The sequence below is a fragment of the Eptesicus fuscus genome, chromosome 20 (genome assembly GCF_027574615.1).
Source record: "Eptesicus fuscus isolate TK198812 chromosome 20, DD_ASM_mEF_20220401, whole genome shotgun sequence".
Taxonomy (NCBI): domain Eukaryota; kingdom Metazoa; phylum Chordata; class Mammalia; order Chiroptera; family Vespertilionidae; genus Eptesicus; species Eptesicus fuscus.
Genome location: NC_072492.1, coordinates 31302372 through 31318799, shown reverse-complemented (window position 1 = coordinate 31318799; position 16428 = coordinate 31302372). Strand labels below are relative to the sequence as shown.

Below are 16428 nucleotides of genomic sequence, written 5' to 3'. Positions count from 1 at the left end.
TTTTTGTGATGAAACAATGAAAAAAGAATACTTAAGATCTAGTCTCACCCTAGATGGTTTGGCTTAGTGGATAGAGTGTCAGTCCTGGGTTCGATTCAGGTCAAGAGTATGTACCTCAGTTGCAGGCTCCTCCCCAGCACAGGCCCTGGTCGGTGCTTGTGCAGGAGGCAACCAATCGATGTGTTTTTCTCACATCGATGTTTCTCTCTGTCCTTCCTTCTCTCTTCCACTCTCTCTGAAAAATCAATGGAGAAAATATCCTCAGATGAGGATTAAAAAAAAAAAAGATCTGGTCTCTTATCACAGTTGATATTTTAAAATACAGTTGTATTATCTATAATCACTATACTATATATTAGATCTCAAGGACTTTTAATATCCAGTAGTGTAAGTTTGTACCCTTATATAATATTTCTCATTTCCTCAACCCCATCCCCACTTCTTTTTTCTTTTCTTTTTTTTTTTTTTTTATCCTCACCCGGGGATATTTTTCCATTGATTTTTAGAGAGCGTGTGAGAGAGAGAAACATCGATGTGAGAGAAACACATTGATTGGTTGCCTCCTGCATGTGCCCTGAACAGGGCCCGAGCCAGGAAAGAGACTGCAACTGAGGTACGTGCCTGTTGACTGGAAGCCTTACCAGTAACATAAACAGTTGATTAACGTATTTTGTATGTTATGTGTATTATATATTCTTATAATAAACTAAGCTAGAGAAAAAGAAAATCATAAGAAAGAGAAAATATATTTACTGTATTTATTGAAAAAAATTGCATGTAAGTGGACCCACACAGTTCATACTCGTGTTGTTCAAGGGGTAAAGTGTAGTGACAAGCATAAAGATCCTTCAGGACATCAAACACTTTTGTGAAGTATGATGGGTGAATCAATTTGGAGAGCACTTCAAAGATTCATAAAAGATGTTAAAGACCTAAAAGTCTTTTGTTAAAAAGAAGAAATGCTTTAATTTGTTTCCCTAACTTATTTGACAATGGAACCTTTGTAAAGTAATACCTATTAAACATGCTCATGAATTAGTAGAATTCCAAGAGAAACATTTTAGGACATCTGTGCTTTCTGCTCTGTAATGTCTTTGTATGTGATATTTGTATACTTGGCAATACTGAAATAAGTTTAAAAATGAAACTTTTACCTATCAACATTTTTCACTTAAAATCTCATTCTTAAATTATGACTACATGCAGATATTATAAAGTAAATATGATATACTTGCAACATTGACTTAGTTACTGATTCCATTTTAGGTTCAAAAATAGTCTAATGTTATAGAAAAATCCTACCTAATAATAGACAAATATGCAAATTGACCGCACCTTCGCTATGCCCAAGCCACGCCCACCAACCAATCAGTATGAGTATGCAAATTACCCCAACAAAGATGGCGGCTAATTTGCATATCAAGACAGCATAGAAAGAAGCCAAGAGCTGCAGAAGGGAGCAAAGCTGCGGAGAAGCAAGCAAGCCGTGGGGGGGGGGGGGGGGGGAGGAGAAGGGAGGAGCGGAGGCGGGGCCAGGGGAGAAGGGAAAAGCAGGCGGGCTGGTGGAGAAGGCGGGACGGGGGAGAAGGGAGGAGCAGAGGCGGGGCCAGGGGAGAAGGAAGAAGAGCGGGCCAGCTGGCAGAGAAGGGAGAAAAGCAGGGGGGCTGGCGGAGAAGGCGGGGCGCCCGGGGACAAGGGAGGAGAACAGGCAGGGCTGGGTAGAGTGCAGCAGGAAACCCTATTGCAGGATTTTTCCTGCAACGGGAACGCTAGTAAACTAATAAGATCAAATGATTGCACATTTCCTATCAATATTTTATACACTTACATTTGTTTTCATTGCTGTTTGTATATACTTTAGATTTTTGAGTTGCATATACATATTTTTAAATATTAGTACTTGGTATTTTTTTATTTTTTAAATATATTTTTATTAATTTCAGAGAGGAAGGGAGAGGGAGAGAGAGAGAGAAACATCAATGATGAGAGAATCATTGATTGGATACCTCCTGTATGCCCCCTACTGGGGATTGAGCCCACAACTTGAGCATGTGCCCTTGATTGGATTTGACCCCGGGACCCTTCAGTCCGCAGGCCAACGCTATCCACTGAGCCAAATGGGCACAGTACTTGGCATTTTAGATGCTGCATATGAAATGATGCCACAGTTTGTTTAACCATTCCACAGTTTATTTTTCACTGTTATATATCAGGTAAGCCATGGGAATTTTGGCACAAATTTCAAAATCTTACCCTATTCCATTGTCATCTAAGTTCCTTTGATTGCATCATCAGCTACTTCCTTGGGGATCTAGTTTCTAAAAAGGAAGAGTTTGCTATTGTTAGTTCTGTATATTGCAAGTTGAGGCTATATTAAGATTGAATCAGGTAGTACCATCTCGTGTTGTGGGTAATTATTACCACCAGTAACACTTTTACTTTTAACAGTGATTTTCTACTGTTATCAGAGACTATTCTATTCAGATGGCCAAGATTTTCTTAAAATTATTTTTAAAGTTTGTTTATCAAGATTCAGATACGGTCCATACATTCCAGTGAGTCTTTTCAATGTAATTTTATAGGTTTCCCCTTTATCTAATTTTTTCCTTATGGTTTAAACACTTTTATGATATGCTTAGATGTGATTTTCTTTGCATTTCTGTTCTGCTTGGGTTTTGCAATTTTAAGTCTGTGGGTTTGTGTCATTAATTAGTTTTAGTACAAACTGGGCCATTATCTCTTCAAATACTATTTTCCCCCCATTCTGTCTTCTCTGTCTGGGTTGCCAGTAACAAGTACATTGTGCTTTGTCACAGTGCCCTGCAAGCCCTTTACATTCTATTCTGTATTTTACTGTGATTTTTTTCTTTCCTCTGTTTCTTAATTTCTCTAGTTCCTATTAAACTATCTGCCAGTTCTCTTATTCTCTCTTTTGTACCTCATGTGAAATTTATTGAGTTATTAAGTTTCCATTTGATTCATTTACACACACACACATACACACACAGTCTTTGAGTCTTTTCATTTTTCTTTCCCATCTTTTCCTCAACATATTAATCATTTATATTTAAATCTTTGTCAGCTGACTCCAAAATCTGGATCACTGGGCACTCTCTGTTTTGTTTTCAGTCACTGTAAGGTATTATTCTTAAGAGATTTTGGCTGCTTCGATGCTCTCCAGTGCAGATCCACTTTTTTTTCTAGGCATATATAAAGGGGGGCTGAACACTTGAGTGTGCAAGTTTGATCTGAGCTGAGTTGCACCTGGGTTACAATTTTGATGAGACTTGGTCCCTCTCTGGTCCATTCTTAGGGCATAGCCTTGTTTCTTAACCCCCATCTGAAAACGCCTGGTATGTTGACCAGTGTCCTGTCCCCTGAACTCTAATTCTAGTTTCCTCAGCAAAGTGAGACTGCCTCAAACCTCCTCTCTATTTTTCAGAGGCTTTCTGCTTAGTTTCTAACCCATTGCAGCTTCAGAATTGGCTTAGAAGGGTGAATACCTGATGTGTCATATTGGGAATTTGGCACTTCAAGTGTCTAATGTTCTCTCTTCTGCCCTTTTATAGAACCATCAAAAGCTCTAGTCATTTCTCTGCCCCCAGAAGAGGCCCTCTATCAAGACAACCAAATTCTAAGCATTTTTTCTAAAATCACCCATTGTTCTCAAGAAGTACCTCTACACTTCAGTGGTTCTTCCCTCTCTGCATCTTGGCTGCTCATTATTGTCATTGTTTTAGCATTTCTCTTAATAGCTTAAAGTTTTTGTTTTGTCCTTTTAAACTCTGGCCTTACTAGTTATTCTCAGAGTTCTGGTTTGCTATAAACTACCTCTTATCCTCATAATTTATTTGTTGTGAAAACTCATTTATCCCTTCATATCTGTGGCTTGTTTTTTTTTTTTTTTTTTTCTGATTGTATCCCTATAGTGTAACTTTCTTGCCTCTTGGTATATCTACAATGTTTTATTGGATGCTGGACATTTAATTTTATTTGTTTGACATATGTGGATTGTGTTACCTTCCTTTAAAGAGGCTTTGTTTTGTTGGCAAGTAAGTTCCTTGAGATACAGATTTTTCTTTGCCAGGGAGGGTGTAGAGTAGTTTATTTAATAGTTAAGTCCACTAATAAGTAGGGATCTTCTGGGGTCTTTCTTGAATGCTTTATGCCGCTTTGCTGGTCAAAATTCAAAAGCCTCCCACCTGTGTGAACTCTGAGAATCATTCAGTTCACAGATCCTTGTTTGTTCTTTACCTTACCTGATGGAGTTTCACCCTGTATGTGGGCCTCAGAATGAGGATGCCATGAAGATTTCTGTATGGCTCCCTCTTCTGGAGAATTCTACTTCACAATTTCCAGTCACCTGAGCTTCTAAACTTCACCTCTGGGAGTTTGTTTCCTCAACTCCATGAAACCACTGTACTTTGCTTAGATCCCCTCTATCTGCTGTGCAGTTTGCAGTGTATCTCCATGCAGAAAGCTGGGGCTAACACAGAAGCTGCTTCAGGTGTGTCTCAGTTGTAAGCTGTATGTTGTCCATTTTCTAGTTTATGGATGAGGGATAAATCTGATCACTGTTGCATGACCCGCATGGCTCAGTGGTTGAGTGTTGACCTATGAACTAGGAGGTCACAGTTCGATTTCCGGTCAAGGCACATGCCTGGGTTGTGGGCTCCATCCCCAGTGGGTGTGTATAGGAGGCAGCTGATCAATGATTCTCTCTCATCATTGATGTTTCTATCTCTCTGAAATCAATAAAAACGTCCTATATAATAAAGAGGTAATATGCAAATTAACCCTCACAAGATGGCTGCCTACGACCAGGCCGGCAGGGTGGTTAGTGAGGGACAACCAAACAACTGAACAGCAGGCTGCGTAGGGCAAGCAGGCCGGCTGGGGGTCGTGAGGGGCAACCAGGCTGGCAGAGGGGGGCAGTTGTGGGGCGACCAGGCTGGTGGAGGAGAGGGGGGGTCAGGTGGAGGCGATTAGGCTGGCAGTGGGGCCAGTGAGTGGTGACTAGGTCAGCGGGGGGAAGCAGTTGGGGGCGACCAGGCTGGTGGGGGGGCAGTTGGGGGCAACCAGGCAGGCAGACAGGTGAGTGATTAGGAGCCAGCGGTCCAGGATTGTGAGAGGGATGTCTGACTGACGGTGTAAGCCTGCTCCCCATCAGTCAGACATCCTTAGTGCTGCCCAAGGCGGAGAGGCTCCCGGCTCAGGGCTTCTGGCTGAGCGGTGCTCCCCCTGTGGGAGCACACTGACCACCCTGGGGCAGCTCCTGCATTGAGTGTCTGCCCCCTGGTAGTCAGTGCCTGTCATAGCGACCAGTCGTTCCACCGTTCAGTCGATTTGCATATTAGCCTTTTATTATATAGGAAATACACACACACACATATATATATATATATATCTGGTCACTGTTACTTACTCCTTAATGGCTGGAAGTAGTCTTGTGGTGGTATTGTTTTCTTTTCCAAAATTGTATTATGAAATAATTCAAATGTGGCAAAGTTGAATGATTTTACAGTATATTTACCTGCAGTAACATTTTACCACATTATATCACATATCCATATTTCCATTCATTCATTAATTACATTATTTTTAGTTCATTAAAAGTCAGTGGTATTCCTCTGCTGTATTTCCTGAAAACTGGTAGTTGAATATAGAGGCTTGAACAAATTTAATTTTGATCTTTGTCAAGGGAAAAAAAGGCATCTTGGGAATTTTTATCAGAAGACACATAATGTCTTATCTCTTTTTTTGTTATCAGCCTCTAGTGGTCATTGCCTGCACCTATTATTTCATTAGGAGTTGAAGGATTAGGGGTATTCTACTTGTATCATTTCTGTTTCATTTATTAGCGAGGTTATATCTATACAAAGAAAGTAACCCTTTTGCAATATTGGTTTAACCAACGTCATAATTTATACAGAAAAAGGCATGATTCGTGTTTGTTTCCTTTTGTCTACTAGTTTTCAAAATAACAAGTTGGTTTCCTACTATCTTCTAAGAACAATCAATGAAGTCTTTGGTGTAGGAGGGGGGATGTGTATAGATTACAGAAGACATTGATTTAAACTTATTTGGGTTATTTCAAGTTATTGAAATTTTTATGTTCAGATTGTCATCTTTGATTAGTAGAAGCTTCTTCAGGCTTGCTCTTGAGTCCTTTTTCCTTGGCTGCAGTAATCTTGAAAGCTTTCTTATTTTTCACTATTAATATTTAATAGGAGCCCACACTTTGAATTTTTCTAGGCGGCCTGACCATAATTTGAGCCTTGTGGTTCTCAACAATTTTGCTTTCCCAGGAAACATTTGGCAGTGTCTGTAGTCATTTTTGATTGTCACACAGGGGGAGGAAGGAGAGTGCTACTTGCACCAGGGGCAGAGGCCAGGAATGCTGCTACTTATCTGCAGTGCAAAGGACAGCCCTTACAACAAAGAATTATGCAGCCCAAAATATCAGTAGGTGCTGTTTTTGAGAAATCTTGCCATATACAAGTTTAGCTAGCATTTATAGGCTTTTTAACAGTTTATGAAATCATATTACCTTTCCCACAATCTATGAAATTGATATTGCTGGACCTTTATTAACAGACTAGAGGCCCAGTGCACAAACTTCTTGTACGGGGTAGGGTCCGTTGGCCTGGCCCGTGATCGGGGTCAGTCTGGGCCTTCTGGCTGCTGGCCAGGGCCTCCCTTCCCCGGCTGCTGGCTGGGGCCTTCTTTCGTTCCACGCCGTCCTCTGTTGGTCAGCACACATCATAGCGAGCCATCTAACTCCTGGTCGAACTCCCGTGGGGACAATTGGCATATTAGGCTTTTATATAGATAGCTGAATACATTTGAGGAGGCCATATAACTTACCAAAGGTCATACAACTAACCTTCACAGGACCTTCTTTGCATGCCATCCATATATGTGGTTGCAAAAAGTAGGCATTTGAGGAATGTCGATAAAGAGCATATATGTATCTTTTCATAGGTATCTTTCTCCTATACATGACCATAAAGATAAACAGCTTTAAAGAGATATCAGTGCTAAAACTAAATTTAGCTCCTACAGTTGTTACAGAATTTTTGATAACAGATTTTTGATGCTACTCTTCTGTCTTTACTAGAGGCTCAGTGCACAAGATTGTGCACGGTTAGGGTCCCTAGACCTAGCTGCAATCAGGGCTATGTCCGCTGCCTAGCATTGCTCCTCCACCTCCATGACCCCTGCCCCGTGAAGCTCCACGCTAACTGCCGCGCCCCCTCTACCCTTCCAAGGCTCCTTGGCCTCTGCTGCCCATGCCCCTCGATGCTCCACGCTCGCTGCCCACACCCCGCGATGCTCCTCTGCCTCAGCCACCCCACGAAGCTCCACACTAGCAGTCCCTACCCCGTGGGGCTCCTCAGCCTCAGCCGCCCCCATGCCGTGACACTCCTCCACCTCGGCTGCCCCGTGAAGCTCCATGCTCACAGGCCCCGCCCCACCACGCTGTGAGAGCCGGACCGGTCGTTTGGTCGTCCTGGTCATAACGGCCACTGGCTTTTTATATAGATAGATTATGATACCACCCTTGTTCCTAGCATCCCCTCTCATAGTGCCGTTCCACAGGCAAGTTTTTTCTTCTAGGACTGTGTGCTACCACTTAATTTGGACGCTGGGGGTGGGGGGTGGTCATGATTTGGCAAATGCTAGTCTTACTCTAAAGCAGGGATCCTTAAACTTATTAAACAGGGTGCCAGTTCACTGTCCCTCAGACCATTGGAGGGCCGGACTGTAGTTTAAAAAAAAAAACTATGAACAAATTCCTATGCACACTGCTAAGTCGGCTGCTAAGCAGGACAGGCAGCGGTGGCAAAAACACCCGGCGGGCCAGATAAATGTCCTCAGCGGGCCGCATGTGGCCCGCGGGCCGTAGTTTGAGGACCCCTGCTCTAAAGTGTAGCTAATGAGTTCCATGTAGTCCAGGAAAACTTGCCACCTTATTTGAAGCCACCTGAAAGTCTTTTTAGGAAGAGATGTTAGGTGTCATTGATTATTAACCCTTTGCACTTGCTTGCTTTTTTCTCGATTCCTTTATTCTACTCGTGATTTAATTTTTTAAATACCCCAGATTTTACAAAGCACGGCAATAGAATAAAAAACTGGAGTTTCTTTTCATACAAACTTATTTATTTGGATTTTTTTATATTTCAAATTATTGATACATTCAAAGAGTATAAAAAGAGCTGCTACTGATGCTAACCGTGTCGAGTCACACTCGACATCCGAGTGCAAAAGGTTAGGGTTCTTAGGTAGATTAAGTTGCTGGCGAGAGCAAGTCATGTCCTACCAGGGAATCAGGAGCCCACTATTCACTTTAGCAGAGGGTTGAGAACCATGAAGATGGTAGAAACATATGTAGGTTTTGTAAAGTGTTCTTAGAAAGCAGTTTCAATAGCTTTAAAGTATAACAAGTTTGATACCTAGGTAAGCATTTAGGGCTTCAAAAACCTGGATTTCATTATAATCAAGTTTACTTAATTACTTTGAAGGTTCATGTGTTGGAGAAATGGAAATGTTAATAAACTTTTGTATATCGGTGTCATCTAGAAAGAGCCTTTTAAATCTTTGGTGTAATGAGTGGGGAGCTGGGTTTTTATCAGACACTCAATTGTCACTTTTGCCTGGCTCTTTGCAGGTTCATCGCAACAGCCCAATGCGCTCTGGCTGTGATGTGAATCCCTTCTGTGCACTGTGTGGCTCAGGCAGTGCCAACACCATGCCTCCAGAAATCCACTACGAAGCCCCTCTGTTGGAACGCCTTTCCCAATTGGACTCTTGTGTTCACCCAGTTCTGGCATTTCCAGATGGTAAGAAAGGACACAGAATATCTATCTATACTAATAAAAGCCTAGGTGGTCCTCGCATGTGACTTCGTCACAAGATGGCCACGTGCACAGCAGAGGTGGTGCCCAGCAGCCGCTGTGCACGGTGAGGCCTGGGGGTCCTGCGACTCCGTGCAGTGCGGAGGAGGCTGGTCCCGACATCTCCACCTCCTTGCGTGGAGGAGGTGGGTCGCAGCAGGGGTGGGCAGTTGTGGGCCATCAGGCTGGCAGGGGAGTGCAGTTGTGGGCTATCGAGCCGGCAGGGGAGGGCGGTTGGGGGCGATCGGGCCAGCAGGGGGAGCGGTTAGGGACAATCAGGTAGGCAAGCAGGCGAGCGGTTAGAAGCCAGCAGTCCCAGAAGGTGAGAGGGATCCCAGATTGGAGAGTGTGCAGACTGGGCTGAGAGACCACCCACCCCACCCCACCCCGCACAAATTTCGTGCATCGGGCCACTAGTAATCTAATAAATGAGACTTAAAAGGTTGAAAGTGAAAGGAAGTCAGCCAAGATCTTGGTACAACTCAGATATTATGATTGTATTCTATCTGTCAACAGTCTTCTCAGAATTTTATAGATAGGATGCAATAGATCCATCAGATTTGCTAAGAGAAAGATTTCTTCCAGCATTTCAAATGGCTAGGCAGGGCTAAGGACAGTTGCCTTCAGCCACAAGCGAAGTGGTCTGTGTTACATCCCTGTATATCTTTAAAAATGTATTGCCTGTGTGCCCATGATGTAAAATAGGGTGGGCAGCACTCTTCTGAGAGAATGTCTTCATATTGGGGGTGTATGTATTACTGGGGGTGGTTACATGATGGCTTTCCAAGGTGTACATGAGCATAGATCTTCATTGTTAGCATGTACTATTTTTCTAAGACTAACCTACCTGATAAGCCTCTGTGTTTGCCAGTTTTCCTTTTCTCCCATTTCACAAAAGAAAATTATTCCTCTTACCCATATTGAGTCTCTTTTCTGTTTTGTTTTTTCATATTAAGTCTCAATGTGGGTCTTGCCCCAGGGTATAAAAACTTTAGGCAGTAGGGACACCAAAGGGACCATTTCCAAGAATTCATGGCTCCTGAAGGAGAATCCTGTGGGAATTAAGTAAAAAAATTAATGAAGATGGAGTTAACCTTATTTTGTGTAGATTCTGTGTTTGTCATCCTAGACTAAATATTAAGAAACTAACTGAAGTTAGACTTTATTCTAACTAAAAGTCTGATTGACTAAGGTTTAAAAGAAAGATTTTTCCTTCAGCTAATTAAGCTAAATATATTTACATGTCAAGGTGTCGATTAAAATATTTCTGAGTTTATGATTTTTTTTTTTAATGGCATTTCATGTGGTGCAAGTCCATGAGCAAAAATGTTAAAACCACTGCTCTAGATATTGCCTGCAAGAATCCAGTGCTTTCATAATCTAGATTATTTCATTCATTTTCAAATAATCTCAGGATCTGGCTCCAACCTACAGATATAAGCATTTCCTTTCAGATCACTGGTATTTTATCTATTATGTTATGGCTGTTTTTAAATTTACTTTCCGTTACATAAATTGTAAGCTTCCTGAGGGTAAGGGACCATGTTTTTCCTCCTATTCTGTTTATAACACCTCACAGATAGTCTGTGCAATTTTTTTTCAAGGAGGGTAATTGAGGTAGGAATACTTAAAAGATAACTGAAATAGGACCCTGAGGAATGAGAATTATGTGGGATGTAAGGTTTACTTGTTTGTAGGAGAAAAAAATGTTTTAGCATGAGTGGTATGTAAACTTTTTCTTAAAGGGACAGATGCTCAGTAATTTAGATGTTTTGAGCCGTACTATGTTTAGTCTATGCAACTACACAACTCTGCCATAGTAGCACAAAAGCAGTCATAGACAATATGTAAACAAATGGTGTAGCTGTGTTATAATAAAACTTTATTTATAAAAACAATCAGTGCCCTGGCTGGTTTGGCTCATTGGATAAAGTGTTGGCCTGCGGACTAAAGGGTCCCAGGTTCGATTCCAATTAAGGGCACATGCCTGGGTTGCGGGCATGGTCCCTGGTGGAGGGCATGCTGCGGGAGGCGCCAATCAATGGTTCTCTCTCATCATTGAAGTTTCTCTCTCTCCTCCTTTCCTCTCTAAAATCAATAAAAATAGATTTTTTTAAAAAAACAACAATCATTAATAGGCCCTGGCCAGTGTGGCTCAGTTGGTGAGTGTCATCCCGTGCACCAAAAGGTTGAGGGGTCAATCCCTGGTTGGGATGCATATGAGAGGCAACTGATTGATGTCTCTCTCTCTCTCCCCTTCTCTCCCTGCCTCTCCATTCTTCTCTAAAATCAGTAAAAACATTTTTTAAAAAATCATTACTGATATTTGTTCTTTAAATTATTGAATTCTTTTGTTTATTTTGTTAATCCTCATCTGAGGACATTTTTTCCATTGATTTTTAGAAAGAATGGACGGGAGAGAGAGAGGGAGGAAGGGAGGAAGACAGAGGGGGGGGAGAGAGAGAGAGAGAACATTGATGTTAGACACATTTATGTGAGAGACACATCAATTGGTTGCCTCCTGCACCTGCCCTGACTGACTAGCGCTGGGGATCGAGCCTGCAATTGAGGTATGTGCCCTTGACTTGAATCGAACCCATGGCCCTTCAGTCCGTGGGCCGATGCTCTACTCACTGAGCCAAACCGGCTAGGGCTGAATTCTTTCTTAACCACCTAAATTCTGTAACTACTCCCTGACTTGTTATCAAAACTCTTTTTGACTAAAGAAAAAACATGGTATTATATTCTTGCTGCCATTTACTTTTAGCAAGAGTAGAAACACATAGAAAACTTGGAACATATGAATAGTAAGCTAGGCAGGGGTTTAAGTCAGGAATGGTAGAGCTGTAAATTAGCTTAAAACAGAATTAATTGAAGACACTAAAACATTTTCCTCTGCTTCAAATTTCAGGGTCATTAAGTTCTACCTTCTCTTGCCATTTGGGTTATAGCTCATACACCTGCTATTTGTATAGCATTTTGTGGTTTAAAAAGCACTTTTCTCACAACTTGCCTTAATTGCTTCTCACAGTAATCTTGTAAGGTGTTGCTTTCAGCTTTCCAGGTTAAGAAATAGGTTTGGAGAGGTAGTAGTTTTATCTCAGGCTAAATGGCTAAAGACTGTAGATGGCTGTAGAATTCAGACTCGGGTCATCTAATGTCTGACCTTCATTTTTCTCTATTCTGTGTTCCTCCCCAGCCAGGTTATTAAGAGAAGTCAGGTTTCTACTCGATTCCACACTCTGAGTGCAGATGAAGCCACCAGGAAGACTTAGGAACAGTTCTCGGATTAGTTACTCTCTCAGGTTTACCATGTTGAATTGTGTAGTCTCATATTTGAAAAAGAAGTCTGAAGCCTATACTGGTAGTTACATTCTGATTCCCATAAGGCCTCTTCCATACTCATTGAATATCAACTGATAAACATGGTGAGCATTCCTTTGGCAACAGTATTACCATGCACAGTTATGAGTTGTCTCCTCCGTGTGCCCTTGACTGGAATCGAATAGCTAATAGTTCCCTATTAACTGTCCTTCGGACTGTTTCATATCTATAGATCTAACCACTGCCCTTATACTTCCCCACTCCATCCCATTCCAAGCAACTCGAGGTAGCAATAAGGGAGAAGAGAAAGAAAGATCATTTTCCTGCCTGCCTCTATTATTTCTCCCTTTGTCTCTGTCTTATATACACACAGAGCTCCTAACCATGACACGGGTTTGAACAAGAAATGGTCATTAAATTCTCCTTATTTGAAGATAATTCATATAAAGGAGAATATGTATCTTTTACTATACCAAGTTGGATGGATGAACATAGTTGCCTATGGATAAATTAGACTTTCTGTGAGTTGACCTGGGGTCCTAGATACCATATTAATATTGTTCTTATTCGGGTAATTTTGCTTTGTCCTAACAACTCCCACATTCTGAATGCAGTCTATTTGTAAACTGGAAGATTTGCAGGGCCACAAGTCCACAGGGCACCATCCTATGTGAATAGCTCCCCCTAAAGTATTGAGATTCTCTGTGTATCATTGTGTAGAATAATTAATAACAGTGAAGACTAGCAGCCAGAATAATACTGTGTGGGTCGGACGTGCATCAGGGTCACCTTTTTGCAACCTCTTCATTTTTAAGTAGAACCAGTTGTGTAGTTTGTGAGGATAGGAACCAACTGCGGCACGTAATACTAGAGTTCTGTCTCCCACCTTGACCTCATTCACTCCCAGTAAGTGTGGCTAGAGATGATAGAATTTGAGGAACTGTAAAACAGGCAGGAATGTGAGGCCATTAGGTTGTAATCACTTTTTAGTGTTCCAGAAGGAGGGGCTTGTTTCCTTACCACCTTAATTAATCCGGGTTAATCTTTACTTGAAATGCAGAGGATATATAACCTTGGGGAAAACAGTGTTTGCTAGATTTGGGTTTAATAGGAGCACCACCTGCTGGCCATGAAGATCTGTGTTTTGAGAGAGCTTGCCAAGACAACTAGCTATATAGGAGGCTACCACAACTGGCCAGCAGGAGGAGGAAGTGAGCATTGCAAAACCCCAAGAAAGTGTGTTTTGAGAAAATGGTGGAAGAGTATGAGCAAAACCCTGGTGAGCCTGTACAAGGTCTTTTCATTTTGTTTGCAGAAATAGTAACTTAAGATGTTTGTAGTCACTTCTGTTTTCTTGTTACTGACCTGATTAAGTATCAAAATCTTTATTCTCTAATAATATCACTTCAATGCAGTTGCCTGTGAAGGTATAGAATGTATGAAGTCCTCTAGCTGAATGGGTCCCTATCATTTTCTCTTTCATTTCATATCTTTTTCTTTACTTACTTTCAGCTTCTGTAGATCCAATCTATTCCATAGGTTTAGCTCTACGTGGATCCTAGGTTTAATTTCTTCAGGTAGAGCATGAGTTCACATCAGCAATTCCTAAGAGATCATTTTTGTTCACTGACTGGAGAGTTTACCTGTTCACTTTTATATGAAAGCACTTGAAACACAGCATACTTCTAGCAAAGTATAGCTGTCTGAGTTTCCTAAATACTAGTAGTTCATTATTATCCCTAACTGCTTATTCAGTGGGTTTGTAGGAGAAGGAGTTCTTAGTTCTATTTATTACCTCAACTCCAAGGATGTCCTCCCTTGTGCTTACTCAAATTGTTTGATAGTGGCTGTCTGGATTGAATTTTTTAAGAAGAGTCTGAGGTCTTTGGGTCCAGCAGAAACTGTGATTGCTTACCTATGTTCCAGTAGACAGAGGAGGGGAGAGCTAGGTTACCAGCCCTGATCTAGTCCTGCTGTCTCATCTACAGATGGAGAAGCTAATGCCTGGTTAAGTTACTTGTTCTTGTTTTTTCCTCCTATTCAATGATGGTACTGGGACCTGAATCCAGGTCTACTTCCAGTCCATTGCTTTTTTTCACTGTCTCCTTTTTCCCCTGGCTTAATTTTCAGTTTTGGGAGAGCAGTGACTGAGAAAAATAAAAGGAAAAAAATAAATCTCTATGGTTTTGTAGTCCCATTATATAGCCTTTGCCAAGTGGGAGTAACTCTTCCGGTGACAAAGGGGTATCTGGGATATAGAGGGAAGTGTTTTCTCCCCTTTCTTACACCTGTATATGTTCCAGCTTGGCCCAGCTTTCAGAATGCCTCTAGACAATGCTTTATTTCCTAAGGGCCAGTGGTCTATTCTCAGAACTAGAAAATAATGTCTGGTCCTAAGACTGCTTGCCCATTGGGAACAATCATCCCTGAAAATGGAAATAATATTTTTTTAAGTATATTTTTTATTGATATCAGAGAGGAAGGGAGGGAGAGAGAGATAGAAACATCGATGAGAGAGGAAGTCATCGATTGGCTGCCTCCTGCACTGCCCCATGGGATTGAGTCCACAACCCAGGCATGTGCCTTGACTGGGAAACGAACTGGCGACCTCTTGGTTCCTGGGTTGATGCTCAACCGCTGAGCCACACCAGCCAGGCGGAAATATTCTATTAAGTATTCATTCTAGTCCTGAAAGATCTAGTTAGTGTTCAAACTTGGTTTTTGAAATGTCATGAAATCCATGGTCTATACCAGGGGTCCTCAAACTTTTTAAACAGGGGGCCAGTTTACTGTCCCTCAGACCATTGGAGGGCCGGACTATAGTTTAAAAAAAACTATGAACAAATTCCTATGCACACTGCACATATCTTATTTTGAAGTAAAAAAACAAAACGGCAAAAACACCCACATGTGGCCCGCGGGCCATAGTTTGAGAACGCCTGGTCTATACTATAAGAAAGAGTGGTAAAATTCTTTAAAACTGCAGAACTCCCTTGAAAAATACCCTGTACTCCCTAGTTCCTTAGGAATAATTTGAGAAACATCAGTCTTCACCTGAGAGTTAAACCTCTCCATTCTTTGAGCCAAAGAATAATCTTAGATATAGTGGCTAAGAGTATGGGCTTTAAGATTGTGCAAACCTGACTTTGAATGTTGGTTCTTACTAACTAAACAGTGTAACCTGAGACAGTTAATTCACCTCTCTGAACCTGGTTTTTTATCTTTAAAAGGAGCATAATGATGATTACATCATGGAATTGTTAGGAAGATTGAATGGTATATACACACAATGCCAGCCACCTAGTAATGGGTTCAGTAAATGAACATTTATTCCTCTTTTCTTGGCCCCCCCCCCACACCCCAATCCTAGTTTATGTTGAACACATATTCACCCTTCCTCCCTCCCTCATATGTTTAGAAAATGCGTTAAGTAAAGTATGTTTATAGTAGTGCTGAAAAAAGAAGGCAGGCCATCAGTGACTAGAGTTTAGAATGATTTTTTGAATGATGGAAAACAGGATAACTGTGGGGTAGGAGCTGTTACAGGGAGGTTTTTTGCCAACAAAGAAGGACACAAGCAGGGATTGGACCTGGGCATTTGTCTGGTGCTGAATTTGAATTTGTGTTGGAATAGCTACATTGGATTTTCCCCTCTTGTACCTCTGCTCCATCTGTGCCTATTGCCATCCTTCTGTGCTGCAGAAATGGTATGGACTCTGAGGCTAGAACTTTTTTTTTTAGTATGTCCCAGGTGTTCAATGGTTCCCAGGAGGAACTGGGAGCTAAAGAGAAATGTGCTGGTCTTCACATTTAAAAGAACCTTGGGAAGCTTTTCAGAACTCTGAAAAAACAAAACAAAAACAAAACCACACCTATGTCTATTGTGGTGAAATTCCAGCATATTGAGACTACAAAAAAGAAAATCTAAGTTTCAGATTGCCACTAGAGGAATCTAACCAGAACAATAGGGCAAGAAATAGAAATGAAAGGCATATAGATTGAAAAGAAGTGGAAACAGCCTCTATTTGTAGATGAAACACTGTGTATGTAGAAAATCCTAAGGAATCTACAACAATGAAAAGCTATTAGTAATGAGGTTAGCAAGATCACAGAAAATAAGGTTAGTATATTTTTAAAATTACTCTATTATTATACTACCAATGAACAATTAATTAAAAGTTGAAATTTTTTTAAGTGCTATAAAAAC

General features: G+C 41.3%; 1 protein-coding gene across 2 annotated transcripts in view; it reads left to right on the top strand.

The window, feature by feature from the left end:
* KANSL1 (KAT8 regulatory NSL complex subunit 1) overlaps positions 1 to 16428 on the top strand; it is a 151495-nt gene that overhangs the window by 124118 nt on the left and 10949 nt on the right. For both annotated transcript variants that reach the window (XM_028157468.2, XM_028157465.2), the window contains exon 7: positions 8672 to 8843. In XM_028157468.2, coding sequence (XP_028013269.2) covers positions 8672 to 8843 — 172 coding nt within the window. The remainder of the gene's footprint in view (positions 1 to 8671; positions 8844 to 16428) is intronic.